The sequence below is a fragment of the Engystomops pustulosus genome, chromosome 2, assembly GCF_040894005.1.
Source record: "Engystomops pustulosus chromosome 2, aEngPut4.maternal, whole genome shotgun sequence".
Lineage (NCBI taxonomy): Eukaryota > Metazoa > Chordata > Amphibia > Anura > Leptodactylidae > Engystomops > Engystomops pustulosus.
Genome location: NC_092412.1, coordinates 29125102 through 29145378, shown reverse-complemented (window position 1 = coordinate 29145378; position 20277 = coordinate 29125102). Strand labels below are relative to the sequence as shown.

The window sequence follows — 20277 nt, the reverse complement described above, 5'->3', positions numbered from 1 at the left end:
AGTAGTTATATTCCTGTACATAGAGGGCAGTATTATAGTAGTTATATTCCTGTACATAGGGAGCAGTATTATAGTAGTTATATTCCTGTACATAGGGGCAGTATAGTAGTTATATTCCTGTACATAGGGGGCAGTATTATAGTAGTTATATTCCTGTACATAGGGGCAGTATTATAGTAGTTATATTCCTGTACATAGAGGGCAGTATTATAGTAGTTATATTCTTGTACATAGGGGGCAGTATTATAGTAGTTATATTCTTGTACATAGGGAGCAGTATTATAGTAGTTATATTCTTGTACATAGGGGGTAGTATTATAGTAGTTATATTCTTGTACATAGGAGGCAGTATTATAGTAGTTATATTCTTGTACATAGGGACAGTATTATAGTAGTTATATTCTTGTACATAGGGGCAGTATTATAGTAGTTATATTCCTGTACATAGGGGGCAGTATTATAGTAGTTATATTCTTGTACATAGGGGGCAGTATTATAGTAGTTATATTCTTGTACATAGGAGGCAGTATTATAGTAGTTATATTCTTGTACATAGAGGGCAGTATTATAGTAGTTATATTCTTGTACATAGGAGGCAGTATTATAGTAGTTATATTCTTGTACATAGGGGGCAGTATTATAGTAGTTATATTCTTGTACATAGGGGGCAGTATTATAGTAGTTATATTCTTGTACATAGGGGGCAGTATTATAGTAGTTATATTCCTGTACATAGAGGGCAGTATTATAGTAGTTATATTCCTGTACATAGGGGGCAGTATTATAGTAGTTATATTCTTGTACATAGGGGGCAGTATTATAGTAGTTATATTCTTGTACATAGGGGGCAGTATTATAGTAGTTATATTCTTGTATATAGGGGACAGTATTATAGTAGTTATATTCCTGTACATAGTGGGCAGTATTATAGTAGTTATATTCTTGTACATAGGGGGCAGTATTATAGTAGTTATATTCTTGTACATAGGAGCAGTATTATAGTAGTTATATTCTTGTACATAGGGTGCAGTATTATAGTAGTTATTTTCTTGCACGTAGGGGGCAGTGTTATAGTAGTTATATTCTTGTACATAGGGGGCAGTATTATAGTAGTTATATTCCTGTACATAGAGGGCAGTATTATAGTAGTTATATTCCTGTACATAGGGAGCAGTATTATAGTAGTTATATTCCTGTACATAGGGGCAGTATTATAGTAGTTATATTCCTGTACATAGGGGGCAGTATTATAGTAGTTATATTCCTGTACATAGGGGCAGTATTATAGTAGTTATATTCCTGTACATAGAGGGCAGTATTATAGTAGTTATATTCTTGTACATAGGGGGCAGTATTATAGTAGTTATATTCCTGTACATAGGGGCAGAATTATAGTAGTTATATTCCTGTACATAGGGGGCAGTATTATAGTAGTTATATTCTTGTACATAGGGGACAGTATTATAGTAGTTATATTCTTGTACATAGGGAGCAGTATTATAGTAGTTATATTCTTGTACATAGGGGGTAGTATTATAGTAGTTATATTCTTGTACATAGGAGGCAGTATTATAGTAGTTATATTCTTGTACATAGGAGGCAGTATTATAGTAGTTATATTCTTGTATATAGGGGCAGTATTATAGCAGTTATATTCCTGTACATAGGGGGCAGTATTATAGTAGTTATATTCCTGTACATAGGGAGCAGTATTATAGTAGTTATATTCCTGTACATAGAGGGCAGTATTATAGTAGTTATATTCCTGTACATAGGGAGCAGTATTATAGTAGTTATATTCCTGTACATAGGGGCAGTATAGTAGTTATATTCCTGTACATAGGGGGCAGTATTATAGTAGTTATATTCCTGTACATAGGGGCAGTATTATAGTAGTTATATTCCTGTACATAGAGGGCAGTATTATAGTAGTTATATTCTTGTACATAGGGGGCAGTATTATAGTAGTTATATTCTTGTACATAGGGAGCAGTATTATAGTAGTTATATTCTTGTACATAGGGGGTAGTATTATAGTAGTTATATTCTTGTACATAGGAGGCAGTATTATAGTAGTTATATTCTTGTACATAGGGACAGTATTATAGTAGTTATATTCTTGTACATAGGGGCAGTATTATAGTAGTTATATTCCTGTACATAGGGGGCAGTATTATAGTAGTTATATTCTTGTACATAGGGGGCAGTATTATAGTAGTTATATTCTTGTACATAGGGGGCAGTATTATAGTAGTTATATTCTTGTACATAGGGGGTAGTATTATAGTAGTTACATTCTCGTACATAGGGGGCAGTATTATAGTAGTTATATTCTTGTACATAGAGGACAGTATTATAGTAGTTATATTCTTGTACATAGGGGGCAGTATTATAGTAGTTATATTCCTGTACATATGGGGGCAGTATTGTAGTAGTTATATTCTTGTACATAGGGGGCAGTATTATAGTAGTTATATTCTTGTACATAGGGGGCAGTATTATAGTAGTTATATTCTTGTACATAGGGGGCAGCATTATAGTAGTTATATTCTTGTACATAGGGGGCAGTATTATAGTAGTTATATTCTTGTACATAGGGGGCAGTATTATAGTAGTTATACTCTTGTACATAGGGGCAGTATTATAGTAGTTATATTCTTGTACATAGGGGGCAGTATTATAGTAGTTATATTCTTGTACATGGGGGGCAGTATTATAGTAGTTATATTCTTGTACAGGGGGGACACTATTATAGTAGTTATATTCTTGTACATAGGGGGCAGTATTATAGTAGTTATATTCCTGTACATATGGGGGCAGTATTATAGTAGTTATATTCCTGTACATAGGGGGCAGTATTATAGTAGTTATATTCTTGTACATAGGGGGCAGTATTATAGTAGTTATTTATATATACATACATATTTGTATTATAGCAGTATATAATTTGTCTTTGCAGCCTGACCTCGTCATGTGTACAGGGAAATGTGCAAAGTGTATTGGAAAACTCCTATTCCCACTCGGAATCTGCGCTATTGTTGCAAATCTTCTCTTATATTTCCCAAACGGCAAGATCCTCGAGGTGGAACAGATTACAGATTTTGTCTGGTTCTTCCATGGAATAGTTGGGGCTGGATTATTGGTGAGTCTGTATGAAACCTGCAGTAGCTGAATGATATGAAATAACTACACTATAGTAACTTTGTGCCGGACCTTAACCCTTATACAGTGCCCATACAGTGCAGCATATTGCTTGCAATATTATTTTTGACATATCCCTAATATTATTGCATTATAATACTGTATTGTCTGGATGTAGGTAGTCTGCCCACTACTAGAGCAGTCACATTAGGATTTAGACATTTCCTATTGTAGATTATCAATCAGCTTTTTTGTATACATTGAGACAGATAATCAGAGTCATTTCAAGATTACAGAAGTTTGGGCAAGTTATTCAAAGTTTTGTTTTGTAGTTTACTTCTGAAATATTAGATATGGCAGGGTCACAAAATTAAATACTATACAGAAATACTGGGTCAGATTAAATCAATTTATATAAAATCTTTTTTGTTGATTTGTGAAGTCTGGGAATTTTTGGGCTAATGGATTCTGATTATTGCATCGGACTAATCTTGTATAAACGATAATAATTGAAGTCTAATGGATCAGTCAAAATGCCCACCGATTTTTATGGACTTTTGATGCTTTCCATTATTGTCCATTTGCATGTCTGTTGAGCATCACTTTAGTGAAATCCGAAAATTTACAATTTTACAGGACGATTAAAGAAACATCAATTCAGACCAAATAGATTCAGACTCGAATAGAATCTTACAAAAAAAATTGCCAGTGAATTCTGATTGTTCCTTCTCCACATGAAACATTCACTATTGCTCCCCCTGCTCTGTTACAATAATTCCTAATCCATGTTTTCTAACATGCCAGGAAACACTAGAAGACGCCCACTCACCAATCATTGGTAGGTTGTAGAACCACCTCAGCCAGTGATTGGATGGACAGCTTCTCCTATTGTTTCCTAAAATTTCAGAAGACAAATAGGAGGAGAGCAGTTGTGATCCAGAACAATATATTATTTTATTGGGCCCCAGAGAGTTCATGTAAATTTTTATCAGACACATTTTAATAAATAAGTTAAAGGGATCTTCCACTTTCAGCAAATAACTGATATTGTTTGTATAGTGAAAAGTTATACAATTTTCCAATATACTTTCTGCATCAATTCCTCACTGTTTTCTAGATCTCTGCTTGCTGTCATTCTATAGGAAGCTTCATTGTTTATGTTCTATGGATAACACTGGTCGTGTGATGTCACACAGGTTCACGGCTCATTATATCCCTGGTCATGTGATGTTACACACGTGCACGGCTCATTATATCCCTGGTCATGTGATGTCACACAGGTGCACGGCTCATTACATTCCTGGTCATGTGATATCACACAGGTGCACGACTCATTACATTCCTGGTCATGTGATGTCACACAGGTGCACAGCTCGTTATATATCTGGTCATATGTCACACAGGTACACGGCTCATTACATTCCTTGTCATGTGATGTCACACAGGTGCATGGCTTGTTCTATCTCTGGTCATGTGATGTCACACAGGTGCACGGCTCCTTATATCCCTGGTCATGTGATGTCACACAGGTGCACGGCTTGTTCTATCTCTGGTCATGTGATGTCACACAGGTGCACGGCTCCTTATATCCCTGGTCATGTGATGTCACACAGGTGCACGGCCATGAAGCTTCCTATAGAACAGGGGTATTTAATTCATTTTAACCACTGCCACATCAGCCTTGTGGTTGCCTTAAAGTAAATTTACTGTCTGCAATCTACTTTATAAGTGCTACATTCCCAATTGTTATCTTATGTTTTGTTTTATGTTTTATTAGTCAGTGGAAAGTTGCTTGTCCTTGTGTACACGTTGTTTTATGTATATGCTTATTACCTTCATAGGCTGCACGGGACGTGGAGTAATCTATGTGAGCTCCTGTCCTATGGACCTGCAGAAACGCCCCTTACGCCTCCATGACGCGGCTAGTCCAAAAGGCAGCGATCAGTCATCCACCCCTGGATCTACTAAAAACCGTAGCCAATCACAGCCTGCTTATTATTATTATATTTATAGAGCAGCAATGGCACTGTACAATCAGTAAGGGGGTCCCATACATTACACAAAGACAAGAACAAATGTGAATACAAAAACTACAGTGATCAGGAGACAAGTAGAAGGAGGACCCTACCCATGAGGGCTGACAATCTATATGGGAGGGTAGATGGAGACACGAGGTGAGGGAGCAGAGCATTTGTTGTGTGTTGTAGATCCTTATTCAGGTTATGTTTGACTGGAAGGTGAGGGGCAGTGGACACATTTTGGTAGAGGGTTCCAGAGTATGGGGGAAGCACGGGAGAAGTCCTGGAGATGGTTGTGAGAAGAGCGGATGGTAATAGAGTGAAGCTGTGGTCTTGTGAGGAATGGATATTACATGTGGGACGCTATTAGGTAATGATTTCAGAGATACATGGAGGGGACAAAAAACTAAATTCCTGCTCACCTCCAGCCTTTGTTAAAACGTGTACGGAACCGGCAAGGAACCCACCTCGTTTGGAAAGGCAAAACAACATGAAAAACATGACCATGACTAAGGACTAGAGATGAGCGAGCACTAAAATGCTCGGGTACTCGTTATTCGAGACAAACTTTTCCCGATGCTCGAGTGCTCGTCTCGAATAACGAGCCCCATTGAAGTCAATGGGAGACTTGAGCATTTTTCAAGGGGACCAAGGCTCTGCACAGGGAAGCTTGGCCAAACACCTGGGAACCTCAGAAAAGGATGGAAACACCACGGAAATGGACAGGAAACAGCAGGGGCAGCATGCATGGATGCCTCTGAGGCTGCTTAATCGCACCATTATGCCAAAATTATGGGCAACAGCATGGCCATGACAGAGTGACAGAATGAAGCAAGATAGCATCTAAAACATCCAATAATTGACCCTGACACTATAGGGGACTTCATGCAGAGGCAGCGGCAGCAGCGGCAGGCTAGAGAGTGGCATGGCGACATACCCTAAATGGACTCAGGCTTCAAACCAATGGGTGGCAGAGAGGAACCAAAGGAGGTGAGCAAGAAGCGCTCAAATAATATCGGTACATGATAAAAGTTTGCCAGTATATTTTGTGGATTACACAGCAGGGTGGCGACAAAGTTAACATGGAAGCCATGAAAACAACCCAAAATTCTGCCTGACACAGCTCGTTTGATAAGGGGACCATGTATGGAGGCAGTGAACTAGTAGTAGATTAAAGGTGCTGCAGTTAAAACTATGTTAGTTGGATCTTGGCATGGAGCTGGCGCTCCGCTGCCAGGCGAGCTTTCGCCAATCCAAGCCCCTGTCTCTAGGCTACTCCCCAAACAGCACTTCTAAGAACCTTTTGTATAAGATCAAGTGTAGTAGCGTTCTTATAAGTTTGGGATATGGCGGGTGAGGGGAATGTAAACAGATGCGCAAGAAGCGCTGAAATAATATCGGTAAATGATAAAAGTTTGCCAGTATATTTTGTGGATTACACAGCAGGGTGGCGACAAAGTTAACAAGTTTGATGTGGAATGCCCTGTAATAGCTCTTGGGCGGTGTGCCTTTTATCGCCTAGGCTCAGCAGTTTGAGCACCGCCTGCTGTCGCTTAGCGACGGCACTGCTGCTGTGCCTAGAGCTACCGACTGATGGCGCCATGGCCACGGATGGTAATTCGGAGGAGGAGGAGGTGGAGGAGGGGTGGGAGGAGGAGGAGGTATACTAGGCCTTTGAGACCTGGACCGAGGTAGGCCCCGCAATTCTCTGCGTCGGCAGTATATGACCAGCCCCAGGGTCAGACTCGGTCCCAGCCTGCACCAAGTTAAGTGTAGTAGCGTTCTTATAAGTTTGGGATATGGCGGGTGAGGGGAATGTAAACAGATGCGCAAGAAGCGCATGATGCGCATGGAGCTGGCGCTCCGCTGCCAGGCGAGCTTTCGCCAATCCAAGCCCCTGTCTCTAGGCTACTCCCCAAACAGCACTTCTAAGAACCTTTTGTATAAGATCAAGTGTAGTAGCGTTCTTATAAGTTTAGGATATGCCGGGTGAGGGGAATGTAAACAGATGCGCAAGAAGCGCTGAAATAATATTGGTAAATGATAAAAGTTTGCCAGTATATTTTGTGGATAACACAGCAGGGTGGCGACAAAGTTAACAACTTTGATGTGGAATCCATGAAAACAACCCCAATTTCTGCCTGACACACCTCGTTTGATAAGGGGACGATGTATGGAGGCAGCTATATGGACGACTTTTGGAGGTAGCAATGGAGACAATGGGGCACATTTACTTACCTGGTCCGTTCGCGATCCAGCGGAGCGTTCTCTGTGCTGGATTCGGGTCCGGCCGGGATTCATCAATGCAGTTCCTCCGCCGTCCACCAGGTGGCGCTGCTGCGCTGAAGTCCGCTGGAATGCCTCGAAATACACCGGCCTATGCAGGATGAAGGTGAGTGAAATTTTCGCGACACAATTTTTTTTTTAAATGCGGCGGTTTTTCCGAATACGTCGGGTTTTCGTTCGGCCACGCCCCCCGATTTCCGTCGCGCGCATGCCGGCGCCGATGCGCCAAATTCCGATCGCGTGCGCCAAAAACCCGGGGCAATTCAGGTACAATCGGCGCAAAACGGAAATATTCGGGTAACACGTCGGGAAAACGCGAATCGGGCCCTTAGTAAATGACCCCCAATGTGTGGAGGCTGCTATGGAGACAATTTAATTTGGATAGTGCCTGTATGTGGCAGTCCAAAAAAGTTTTCAAACCAGAGGAGCAGGTAGGTGGCCCTCCAGAAAAATGAAATAGATTGAGTGCCTGTATGTGGCAGTCCAAAAAAGTTTTCAAACCAGAGGAGCAGGTAGGTGGCCCTCCAGAAAAATTGAATAGATTGAGTGCCTGTATGTGGCAGTCCAAAAAAGTTTTCAAACCAGAGGAGCAGGTAGGTGGCCCTCCAGAAAAATTGAATAGATTGAGTGCCTGTATGTGGCAGTCCAAAAAAGTTTTCAAACCAGAGGAGCAGGTAGGTGGCCCTCCAGAAAAATGGAATAGATTGAGTGCCTGTATGTGGCAGTCCAAAAAAGTTTTCAAACCAGAGGAGCAGGTAGGTGGCCCTCCAGAAAAATGAAATAGATTGAGTGCCTGTATGTGGCAGTCCAAAAAAGTTTTCAAACCAGAGGAGCAGGTAGGTGGCCCTCCAGAAAAATTGAATAGATTGAGTGCCTGTATGTGGCACTCCCAAAAATTGTTTAAAACAGAGGACCGGGTAGGTGGCCCTCCAGAAAAATTAAATGCATAAAGTACTATAGCTAGAGCCATTGGGCCCTGTCAAAAAATAGCCAGTTTCCTCTGCTTTAGTGTACAAAGAGGAGGAGAAGGAGGAAAATGAGGAGGAGGAGTGCATAAATTATTCAGGTTGAGCTTCCTTCACCTGCTGGAGATTGGAAATTATGAGAAATCCAGGCTTTATTCATCTTAATAAGCGTCAGCCTGTCAGCGCTGTCAGTCGACAGGCGTGTACGCTTATCGGTGATGATGCCACCAGCTGCACTGAAAACCCGCTCGGACAAGATGCTAGCGGCAGGGCAGGCAAGAACCTCCAAGGCGCACAGCGCCAGTTCGTGCCACATGTCCAGCTTTGAAACCCAGTAGTTGTAGGGAGCTGTGTGATCATTTAGGACGATGGTATGGTCAGCTACGTACTCCCTCACCATCTTTCTGTAAAGATCAGCCCTACTCTGCCGAGACTGGGGACAGGTGACAGTGTCTTGCTGGGGTGACATAAAGCTGGCAAAAGCCTTGTAAATCGTACCCTTGCCAGTGCTGGACAAGCTGCCTGCTCACCTACTCTCCCTCGCTACTTCTCCCGCAGAACTACGCACTCTGCCGCTAGCGCTGTCAGAAGGGAAATAGTGTTTCAGCTTGTGCACCAGGGCCTGCTGGTATTCATGCATTCTCACACTCCTTTCCTCTCCAGGGATGAGAGTGGAAAGATTTTGCTTGTACCGTGGGTCCAGGAGAGTGAACACCCAGTAATCGGTGCTGGAATAAATTCTTTGAACGCGAGGGTCACGGGATAGGCAGCCTAGCATGAAATCTGCCATATGCGCCAACACGTAAGAATTCACTCCCCTCACTGGCCTGACTGTCCATTTCCTCCTCCTCCAACTCCTCCAACTCCTCTTCTTCTGCCCATACACGCTGAACAGTGAAGGACTCAACAATGGTCCCCTCTTGTGTCTCACCAACATTCTCCTCCTCTTCCTCCTCATCCTCCTCCACCTCCACCTCCTCCGATATGCGCTGAGAAACAGACCTAAGGGTGCTTTGGCTATCAACAAGGGAATCTTCTTCCCCCGTCTCTTGTGACGAGCGCAAAGCTTCCGACTTCATGCTGATCAGAGAGTTTTTCAACAGGCCAAGCAGCGGGATGGTGAGGCTGATGATGGCGGCATCGCCACTGACCATCTGTGTTGACTCCTCAAAGTTACTCAGCACCTGACAGATATCAGACATCCACGTCCACTCCTCATTGTAGACTTGAGGAAGCTGACTGACCTGACTACCAGTTCTGGTGGAAGTTGACATCTGGCAGTCTACAATCGCTCTGCGCTGCTGGTAAACTCTGGATAACATGGTTAATGTTGAATTCCACCCCGTGGGCACGTCGCACAACAGTCGGTGAGCGGGCAGTTGGAGGCGGCGCTGCGCTGCCCTGAGAGTGGCAGCATCTGTGCTGGACTTCCTGAAATGCGCACAGATGCGGCGCACCTTCGTGAGCAAATCAGACAGATTGGGGTATGTCTTGAGGAAACGCTGAACTATCAGATTTAACACATGGGCCAGGCATGGCACATGTGTCAGTCTGCCGAGTTGCAGAGCCGCCACCAGGTTACGGCCGTTGTCACACACAACCATGCCTGGCTTCAGGTTCAGCGGTGCCAGCCACAGATCAGTTTGCGCCGTGATGCCCTGTAATAGCTCTTGGGCGGTGTGCCTTTTATCGCCTAGGCTCAGCAGTTTGAGCACCGCCTGCTGTCGCTTAGCGACGGCACTGCTGCTGTGCCTAGAGCTACCGACTGATGGCGGCATGCCCACGGATGGTAGTTCGGAGGAGGAGGTGGAGGAGGGGTGGGAGGAGGAGGAGGCATAGTAGGCCTGAAAGACGTGGACCGAGGTAGGCCCCGCAATCCTTGGCGTCGGCAGTATATGACCAGCCGCAGGGTCAGACTCGGTCCCAGCCTCCACCAAGTTAACCCAATGTGCCGTCAGCGATATATAGTGGCCCTGCCCGGCAGCACTCGTCCACGTGTCCGTGGTCAGGTGGACCTTGTCAGAAACGGCGTTGGTCAGGGCACGGATGATGTTGTCTGACACGTGCTGGTGCAGGGCTGGGACGGCACATTGGGAAAAGTAGTGGCGGCTGGGGACCGAATACCGAGGGGCGGCCGCCGCCATGAGGTTGCGAAAGGCCTCGGTCTCTACTAGCCTATAGGGCAGCATCTCCAGGCTAAGCAATCTGGAGATGTGGACATTAAGGGCTTGGGCGTGCGGGTTGCACTATATTTACGTTTCCGCTCCAGCGTCTGGGGTATAGAGAGCTGAACGCTGGTGGATGCTGTGGAGGATCGTGGAGGCGACGATGGGGTTTTTGTGCCAGGGTCCTGGGCAGGGGGCTGACTATCAGCTGACACAGGGGAAGGAGCAGTGGTGTGCACGGCCGGAGGTGAACGGGCTTGGTGCCACTGAGTGGGGTGTTTAGCATTCATATGCCTGCGCATACTGGTGGTAGTTAAGCTAGTAGTGGTGGAACCCCTGCTGATCCTGGTTTGGCAAAGGTTGCACACCACAGTCCGTCTGTCATCCGGTGTTTCCTTAAAGAACCTCCAGACTTCTGAAAATCTAGCCCTCGCCGCGGGAGCCCTCGCCACGGGAGCTTCACTACGTGACACATTTTGCGCTGATGCACCTGCTCTGGCCCTGCCTCTCCGTCTGGCCCCACCACTGCCTCTTCCAACCTGTTCTGGTCGAGGACTCTCCTCCATCTCAGAAGCACTGTGTTCACCCGGCCTCTCAACCCAGCTTGGGTCCTCCGATCCCTCAGTCTGCTCCCCCCTCGGACTTCCTGCCCTGACAACAACTTCACCACTGTCTGACAACCGTGTCTCCTCATCGTCGGACACCTCTTTACACACTTCTTCCACTACGTCAAGAAGGTCATCATCACCCACAGACTGCGACTGGTGGAAAACCTGGGCATCGGAAAATTGCTCAGCAGCAACCGGACAAGTGGTTTGTGACTGTGGGAAGGGTCCAGAAAACAGTTCCTCAGAGTATGCCAGTTCAAATGCCAAATTTTCCTGGGAGGGGGCAGACTGGGGGGGAGGAGGCTGAGGTGCAGGAGCTGGAGGAGTGCCGATTTCGGTGACATGGGTGGACTGCGTGGAAGACTGACTGGTGGACAAATTGCTCGAAGCATTGTCGGCAATCCACGACATCACCTGTTCGCACTGTTCTGGCCTCAACAGTGCTCTACCACGAGTCCCAGTAACTTCAGACATGAACCTAGGGAGTGTAGCTCTGCGGCGTTCCACGGCCTCTGACCCCTGCAGTAGTTGGACGCCCACGTCCCCGCCCTCGTCCTCTACCCCTAGCCCTCGGGTTAAACATTTTGAAAATGAAAGTTATAACTTTAATTTTTTTTTAACTTTTTTTAGTTTTTTTGTGTTTTTTAGTTTTTTTTTGTGTTTTTTAGTTTTTAAAACCAAACAATGCTATCCTATTGCTATGGCTATTTTCTAGCCAAGTATGAAAGCACACTGCTATGCCAGATGAGATGACGCTGAGTTATGAAAAAATAAACGTAAAATAAAAAGGAAATGGCAGACTGTGCCTAATTGAAATCCAACCCCTAATAAATTTTCCCACTTTGGTCTTTGCGATGGATATGTGCGTCACTAAGCGCTAAACACAGCGGTCGCAAGTCTCACTCCAAATTCCTGACAATTGGCTAGTAGATGCACTGCAGCAAGGACAGCCACCAGCAGATCAACCAGAAATAAAATATATATAACGCTATTGTAGGCGTAAGTAAGCCGTTTGGATTCTCCTTTGGCTATTTTCTAGCCAAGTATGAAAGCACACTACTATGCCAGATGAGATGACACTGAGTTATTAAAAACATAAACGTAAAATAAAAAAGGAAATGGCAGACTGTGCCTAATTGAAATCAAACCCCTAATAAATTTTCCCACTTTGGTGTTTGAGGTGGATATGTGTGTCACTAAGAGCTAAACACAACGGTAGCAAGTCCCCCTGCAAATTCCTCACAATATGGTACTAGCTGCACTACTAGTGCCAGCAAGCCCAGCCACAAGCAAACAAAAAAAAAATGTATAACGTTATTGTAGCCCTAAGAAGGGCTGTTGGGTTCTTGTAGAATCACTCCTGCCTAACACTATTCTAATAGAACACCCTAACGCTTTCCCTGACCAGCAGCAGCTCTCTCCCTAGCGGCATCCAGACACAGAATGATCCGAGCAGCGCGGGCAGCGGCTAGTCTATTCCAGGGTCACCTGATCTGGCCAGCCAACCACTGCTATCGACGTGTAAGGGTACCACGTCATGCTGGGTGGAGTGCAGAGTCTCCTGGCTTGTGATTGGCTCTGTTTCTGGCCGCCAAAAAGCAAAACGGCGGGAGCTGCCATTTTCTCGAGCGGGCAAAGTATTCGTCCGAGCAACGAGCAGTTTCGAGTACGCTAATGCTCGAACGAGCATCAAGCTCGGACGAGTATGTTCGCTCATCTCTACTAAGGACGGTTTCGGAATCTGGCTGGACCATCGCGTTATTTTTCATACATGGAGGGGACAGGACTCTGGATTGAGGAAGGGTCGGATGTGTTCTTGTGATGGAGGCGGCAGGTCATAGTTAGGGCCTGGATGTGAGGCTTAAAGGATTAAGGCAAAGATGACTCCAAGGCAGCGGACTTTAGGGACCGGGGAGATTGTAGAGCAATGGATCGTGACTCTTAGGTGGGAGGAAAGATCATGTCCCACATTTACTAAAAACAGTGCAAATGGCGCTATGTCCCTGTGTAGTGTGCAGGGGGCACCAGATTCAGGATTTGTGGCGCCCGTTCTTCGTGAATCTAGTGCCCTCTGCACTGCCCCGAAGGAAAGCACCAAGAATAATGCAGGGTCTGACATGTGACACATATGCTCTCTAGAACCACGGTCACGCTTATCAGACAATGACTAAGCATGTGTTTTATTATAGAATGACAGCAAGCAGAGATCTTGAGAAAAGTTTGGAATTGATACAGAAAGTATATTGGGAAAATTGTATGACTTTTCATTACACAAATAATATCAATTATCTGCTGAAAGTGGACAACCCCTTTAATGATTTCATTGCTTAATTCATACCAGAAATTTTTATGAATGCTAAAACTTTTAAGATCTTATCCTACAATTCTGTTCCCCCTTTCTTCTGTAGGTTTTCCTACCAGCGTTTATGATGCTGGGGGCAGGGGGAGATGGATGCTGCGCAAACAGATGTGGGGTAAGAAATTACAGGCCTACTTTTAGTTGATGTCCATTGCACCTAGAACACATTGGCAGAAGGTGCGGTGATTAAGGACTGTGTCGGGCAGGAGGGCCGAGGGTCCACCAGTAAAATCTCTGAATGGGGCCTTCCACAGGACAACTTTTGCAAATATTACCTGATATCCATTCACAGATTCCTAAAACTGACCCATAACTTGCTTTCTAGTCATTGCCTTGAACTATTTTGGAGCATTGTCAGTAACCTGCTGACTAACCTATGCTATTAACTTAGCCCCTCATAGGTCTATGAGCCAGCAATATATACCCATTGCTAGGGCCTGGGGGCCCATCGGTGGATTCACCTGTGGGCCCTCCGTTAGATTCACCTGTGGGCCAGTCCACGTCTGATCAAGGAGATGACATTGAAAGTGTTGGGTTCAGAGATGCTTTGTCCATTATAAATAAAGTTACACAAGGCCTGGTGAATGATAAATCTGTTAGTAAGTGTGAACGATGACTTGTTTAGAAAACAAATCACAAAACAGAGAAACATTAAAGCAATCTTCTCATCTGATCATTGACATTTCAGTTATTTCATCTGATATATATATATATGCATACATTTCTTAATAGGATGTTAATTACTTGTGTGGAGACAATTTCCCATAAATGTTGCCATGTTGTCCCTTAGTAATAAGATAGTTGTCCTTGGATACAACCACCACTGCTGATAAGATTGAACAAAGAAACATATAGATTTTACATTGTTTTAATGAACGCTGAATCCAAGCAGTCATGCAGCGCTCAATAATGCCTTGCCACTGCTGGAAGAGTGCAGAGATGGTCGTATCCAAGAACAAAAAACTAATTTTTAAGGGACAACATGGCGACATTTATAGAAAATTATCATCAACAGGTAAATAACATCCTATTGAAGAAACATTTGCATATGGAAGATGAATTAAATGTGAATGCTCACAAAGGAATACCCCTTTAAGCTCTTTTCTGATGTTTGTGGGTGACAGATGTTCCTGACTGTCATCCTGTCTGCGCTGGGCACCATCGGAGCAGCGTACTGTGTGGTCATCTCCGCCATGGGTTTGGTTCGTGGACCTCTGTGTGACACTGGAAAAGGTGAATACGTCTACCCCTTCAGGAACGATACTGATGAGTAAGTGAGCATTTATCATACAGTTTATTGTAAGTAGTTGAAACCCAGCTTTTCCTATTCATCTCTTAAATGACCCAGGGCATGAGGTCTCCAGCACATTGGGGTCTTGAATACTTACCTACTTTACTTCACAGACCGCACGTTAGTCCTAGCTTGAAGACTACCCCAGGTTCTTAGCCATGGAGGCCGGGTATACTCACTATTTATCTAGTGAATGCTCTGCTAGTGCCTGGAGCCTCCACCAGGGGTCCCCACAACCCACCTACTATTCGTACAAGATTTTGGGGAATTGTGGTCAAGCTCATATTTGGCTCTTGACATATTTGGTTTGTTTCAAGTGTCCCCAAGGGTCCCTTTTTTATTTGTATGTTCCTCCACCCGCCTCCATACCCGCCTAGTTATACATGTACACATCACATTGCTTTACAAAGTGGAGTTAGGTGGATCCTGGGAAAGCTGGGTGACAACATGGCCAACTATTATAGACACAGGAATAACTAATATGATGTTATAAGAATAATATTGGGATTGGAGAAGATATTTCTGAAAAAGCGCATTACCTAATATCTGCCACCAGATGGCGCTGCTTTACCATTATGTGCTGCTGCTCAGTGATGTCATCAGTATCTGTAGTGATCTCACAGTATGACATGACATCATATATCCATGTGTTATCTGTGACTGCAGGGACAACTACCTCTTCCATCCTGACACATGGGGCACCTGTAAGGAACCTGAGAAGGTTGTGCTGTGGAACATCGTCTTATTCTCCATCCTCTTAGGGATCGGCGCCATTGAAACTGTCCTGTGCCTCATTCAGGTCATCAATGGTATTGTCGGAGTGATCTGTGGTACTTGCTTAAGGAAAAGGAAAATCAATGTAAGTAATTCACACGCACCCATCGTCACTACATCCGTACATCACACGTACCCATCGTCACTACATCCGTACATCACACGCAGCCATCGTCACTACATCCGTACATCACACGTACCCATCGTCACTACATCCGTACATCACACGTACCCATCGTCACTACATCCGTACATCACACGCAGCCATCGTCACTACATCCGTACATCACACGTACCCATCGTCACTACATCCATACATCACACACATCCATCGTCACTACATCCATACATCACACATACCCATCGTCACTACATCCATACATCACACGTACCCATCGTCACTACATCCGTACATCACACGTTCCCATCGTCACTACATCCATATATCACACACACCCATTGTCACTACATCCATACATCACACATACGCATCGTCACTACATCCATACATCACACATACCCATCATCACTACATCCATACATCACACATACCCATCGCCACTACATCCATACATCACACGTACTCATCATCACTACATCCATACATCACACACACCCATCATCACCATATCCATACATCACTACTACATCCATACATCACACATACACATCATCACTACATCCATACATCACACACCCATCGTCACTTCATCTGTACATCACACACACCCATATTCTCTTATATATGAGTATGACGTCTCCTCCTCTTTTATTTCAGACGACTGTAGAGTGAACATGAAGCTTCTCCCAGACACAAGCACAGGAGACGTGTACAGCCAGAAAACTCTTCTACCAGATACAATAGATTCTAGTGTGAGACATTGTGGTGATATATATATACTGTATGTATATATATACGCTACAACTCCTTGTGATCATGAAGCATTAGCTGTGCTATCACTGGTAGTGCAGGTAACAACTGACTTAAACATCGAGTTGTCTACTCCTACGCTTATATAGCTGAATTCTAAAGCACCACTTATATCTTCAATACCTCTGCTTGTGGTCAGGGAATGGAAAACACCTATTTGCTTATTTAAAATATGCATAACTTATCTTTTCAGTTTAGCTAATCCCCTTTGTTGGTGAATTGTATGGATTTGGATTCCAAGAATTGAAACTAAATCTCCACTGGGAGATTTTCCCAACCTATTTCTGGACAGGCACCGGAATCATGGTGTGAACAGAGCTTTAGATTTATAGATTCGTGGCTTAGTGTTCCAGTATGGGTTCACAATGTCAATTTCCAGGTCTATATATATATATATATATATATATATATATATATATATATATATATATATATATATATATATATATTAGTAATGTCAGGTGCACACTACAGCTCCATTCTCAACACTTTGGAAAACTTACATTAAAATAAACTATTTTTAGACCTCGTTTCTGCATTTTTCCCATCATTATTAACATTGGCAGCATTTCTTGTCACTTTATTTTTGTGATTATGTGTTTAAGTTTTACACCAAACGTGGACATCATTTCAATGTGGGCCATAGACACCCCTGATATACAAGATCCAGCTAGTCATAGTGGATAATAGATGCTACACAATGCAATACACTCTTCCTGCATGTAGAGGGCACCAGCTGGCCAACCCCAGCATTTAGTTCCTTTCCAGTTACACCCCCCCACCCCCGAAAAAAAATGTCTAGCGACAACCTCCCTAAGCTCTCTTTCTACAAATCATCAAAATTTACTGCTATTTTTAAATTTGCTGGATGAGGGCTAGTTTTTTGCAGGACATGTAGTATTATTCAATGTCACCATTTTAATTAACCTCTAAATCATTCACTAGCTTTTATTATTTTTGATGTGGGAGACATTGGGAATAAGGAGCCAGATCAGGAGGAGTATACACTGGAGATCATAATAATAATGTAATTTCTATTGATAACATTTAATTGATTTTTTTAGGGCTATGCTATACCACTGGAACAGTGTTTTATTACCAAACTATATCAACATAAAACCATTATTTAGCAAAAATGTGATCATCATAATTAGAGAACAGTAATGACTTAAGCACAGGGAAAGATTATAACTAAATTTTCTGAAGGTCCCACCAGTCACCAATCAGTAGGCCTTTGCTGTGAATGACTTAAGCACATCTAGTGGCCACAGGACATCACTAGTCTCTCTGCTGGGATTTTGGGCCACTCATCTTCCGGTCTCATCCACAGTTCTGGGACTGTGGTGGGTGTCTTGGCCATAAATTTGTCACCAAGGATTTTTCAGAGGTTTTCTTTTGGGTTGAGATCAGGACTTTGGGCGGCCATTTCATTGTTTGAAGGAGCCGCTTTACCCATGTTTCTGTGTGACAGGGGATACTGCCCTGCATGAATATTGTTGAGTGAAGAACACAAGGAAGGAACCATGTGTCGTTGAAGAAGGTTCTGATACACACTTGCATTTACTATGTAGCTGTATGAGAGGTCCAACTGCTGCGGAAAAAATTTCACAAATCATGACACTTCCTCCACCACCTTTAACTGACTTCTTTATACACTTTAGGTTCAGTCTTTCCCCAGTGTATTGATGAACGTAATGTTTCCTATTAGATCCAAATAAATTAAACTTGCTTTAACCACTAAAATGAATTGTGGACCTCTTCTCCTCTGTCCACACAACATGCTCCTCAGCAAAGGTGGGTCTAGGCTTTTGATTCTTTCTACAAATGAGAGGTATGGTCACTGCAGAGTGGGCTTTAAGTCCAAATGCAGTCACTGCTGAACTGGGGACCAATTACAACTGCAGATTTGAAACGATTACCCATGGAGACTCTCCTAATAATCCTCTCCTCTCTTGCATTTGTCTTTCTTCTTGACAACCTGCTGCTGGGGCGATTCAGTCACTTTGGAACGGCACAATATTTTTGCAAAGTTAGTGAGCAGTGGAAAGTTAGGCGTCAGTTACATAGGGTTTGTCAGATACTTGACATTTAGGAAATTGTGTGTTGTCCCCGAAAACAGATGTTAGACCAGTCATGATGGGCCTTTTTGTCCAATGGTATTGTGGCCGATATAGACATATGATCAATTTTTGAGACTCGTCATTCCCCCTATTCACAGTAAGCATCCATGCAGGATGGATTTGACCCCCGATTTCTGTCACGTGTAAGCCGGCTCCGGTGCTTCAAAATCCGATCGAGTGCGCCAAAATCCTGGGGCAATTCGGCGCAAAACGGAAATCGTCGGGAAACCCAACGAAAATGTGTCTGATGGACCCTTAGTAAATGAGCCCCTCTGTCTAACAACGAATGCAAACCCTACCTTTGCTGTGATGGTCATTCATTTGTTATATATTGTTGCTGGAATACAAGGTGAGGTCACCATCAGTGAATATCTATGGACCATTGTTCTTCCATCTGTTAAAGAGTTGTTATCTCCGGGCAGTGACCTTTACTGGGGGGATATCGTCCTCCAAGTCCACAAATCTATTATCAGCACATGTAAACATGAAGTTAATAAAGAAGCTGAAGGAGATAAACCTCTTGGTTATTTGCTCTGCTCACTGTGGGAAGGTTCTTACTTAGACATCTGACTCAATTTAGTCAATGTTATGCTGTTTGTACACATATTAAACGCCTAAAGCCATCTCCTCTGCTCCCTCGTAAATCGAGCATGCGTGTTTATTTCAGTAAAATGAATGTACAAAAGAGAAGTAGAAATCATATCAATAATTTGTTGTTCACACTCAATACAGCTTCATTTCTTTTAGATACGTGGGTTTTTAAGGAACTCTGTAGAGAGGTTGTTCCAAACATCTTGGTGAACTAAGCCTAAGATCTTGTATGGATGTAGTTGTGCAAAAATCTTTCATGTAAACCCAGACATCTAAATCAAATCAATATTTAGTTTGGTCAGCCTTTGCCTTTCAAATCAGTATTCATTTTCTTAGGTACATGGGATTTAAAGGAACTCGCAGAGAGGTTGTCCTAAACATCCAGGTACCAAGCACAGATTTTCTGTGGATGCAGACTTGTCCACACCCTTGATGCAATCTAAGGCATATAAATAAAAATGACTATTTTTAAGGCTACACTTTCAAAACAATATTCATTTAGATACATGGGATTTGAAGGAACTCGGTAGAGGAGTTGTTCCAAACATTGTGAAAAACTCATCACAGATATAAATGTGGATGTAGGATTGCACAAATCCTACTTATGGTCCCAGACAGACTGGATGGTGATGATGACATCAGGGTTCGGTGGAATCAATATCATCAGTGGTGTAATGGTTGCGGGACAGGATGGGCCAGCAGCCTGCGAAGCCATGAGGGGTAGATGATCAATTGTATGACTGTAAGACACTCATACAATTGATTATCTGCACGCACACAGGCAGAGGCTCTGCCCGCGTACACTGTATGATATCATAGAATGATATGTCTCTGCCCATGTTACTGCGTGGGACGCTGCAGGGGGATGAAGAAGCCGGAGCGTGGGAGGTAAGTACTGAGTTTTTGGGGCTTTTTAATATGACGGGGCCCTGTGACTGCTAATTTATAATGTATTATTGAGTGGAGGTGGTTGCTGGTCATTTTAAAGAGTGGATGCTGTTACTGGTCATCTTATTAGTGAGTGGAGA

General features: G+C 43.5%; 1 protein-coding gene across 1 annotated transcript in view; it reads left to right on the top strand.

The window, feature by feature from the left end:
• Positions 1 to 17050, top strand: part of LOC140116439 (transmembrane 4 L6 family member 1-like) — a 31698-nt gene extending 14648 nt beyond the window's left edge. Inside the window, exons 2-6 of the mRNA XM_072132966.1 lie at positions 2960 to 3142; positions 13592 to 13657; positions 14667 to 14812; positions 15500 to 15692; positions 16386 to 17050. Of these exons, the coding sequence (XP_071989067.1) occupies positions 2972 to 3142; positions 13592 to 13657; positions 14667 to 14812; positions 15500 to 15692; positions 16386 to 16400 (591 nt within the window). The 5' untranslated portion in view covers positions 2960 to 2971 and the 3' untranslated portion in view covers positions 16401 to 17050. The remainder of the gene's footprint in view (positions 1 to 2959; positions 3143 to 13591; positions 13658 to 14666; positions 14813 to 15499; positions 15693 to 16385) is intronic.
• The last annotated feature ends 3227 nt before the right edge of the window (positions 17051 to 20277 follow it).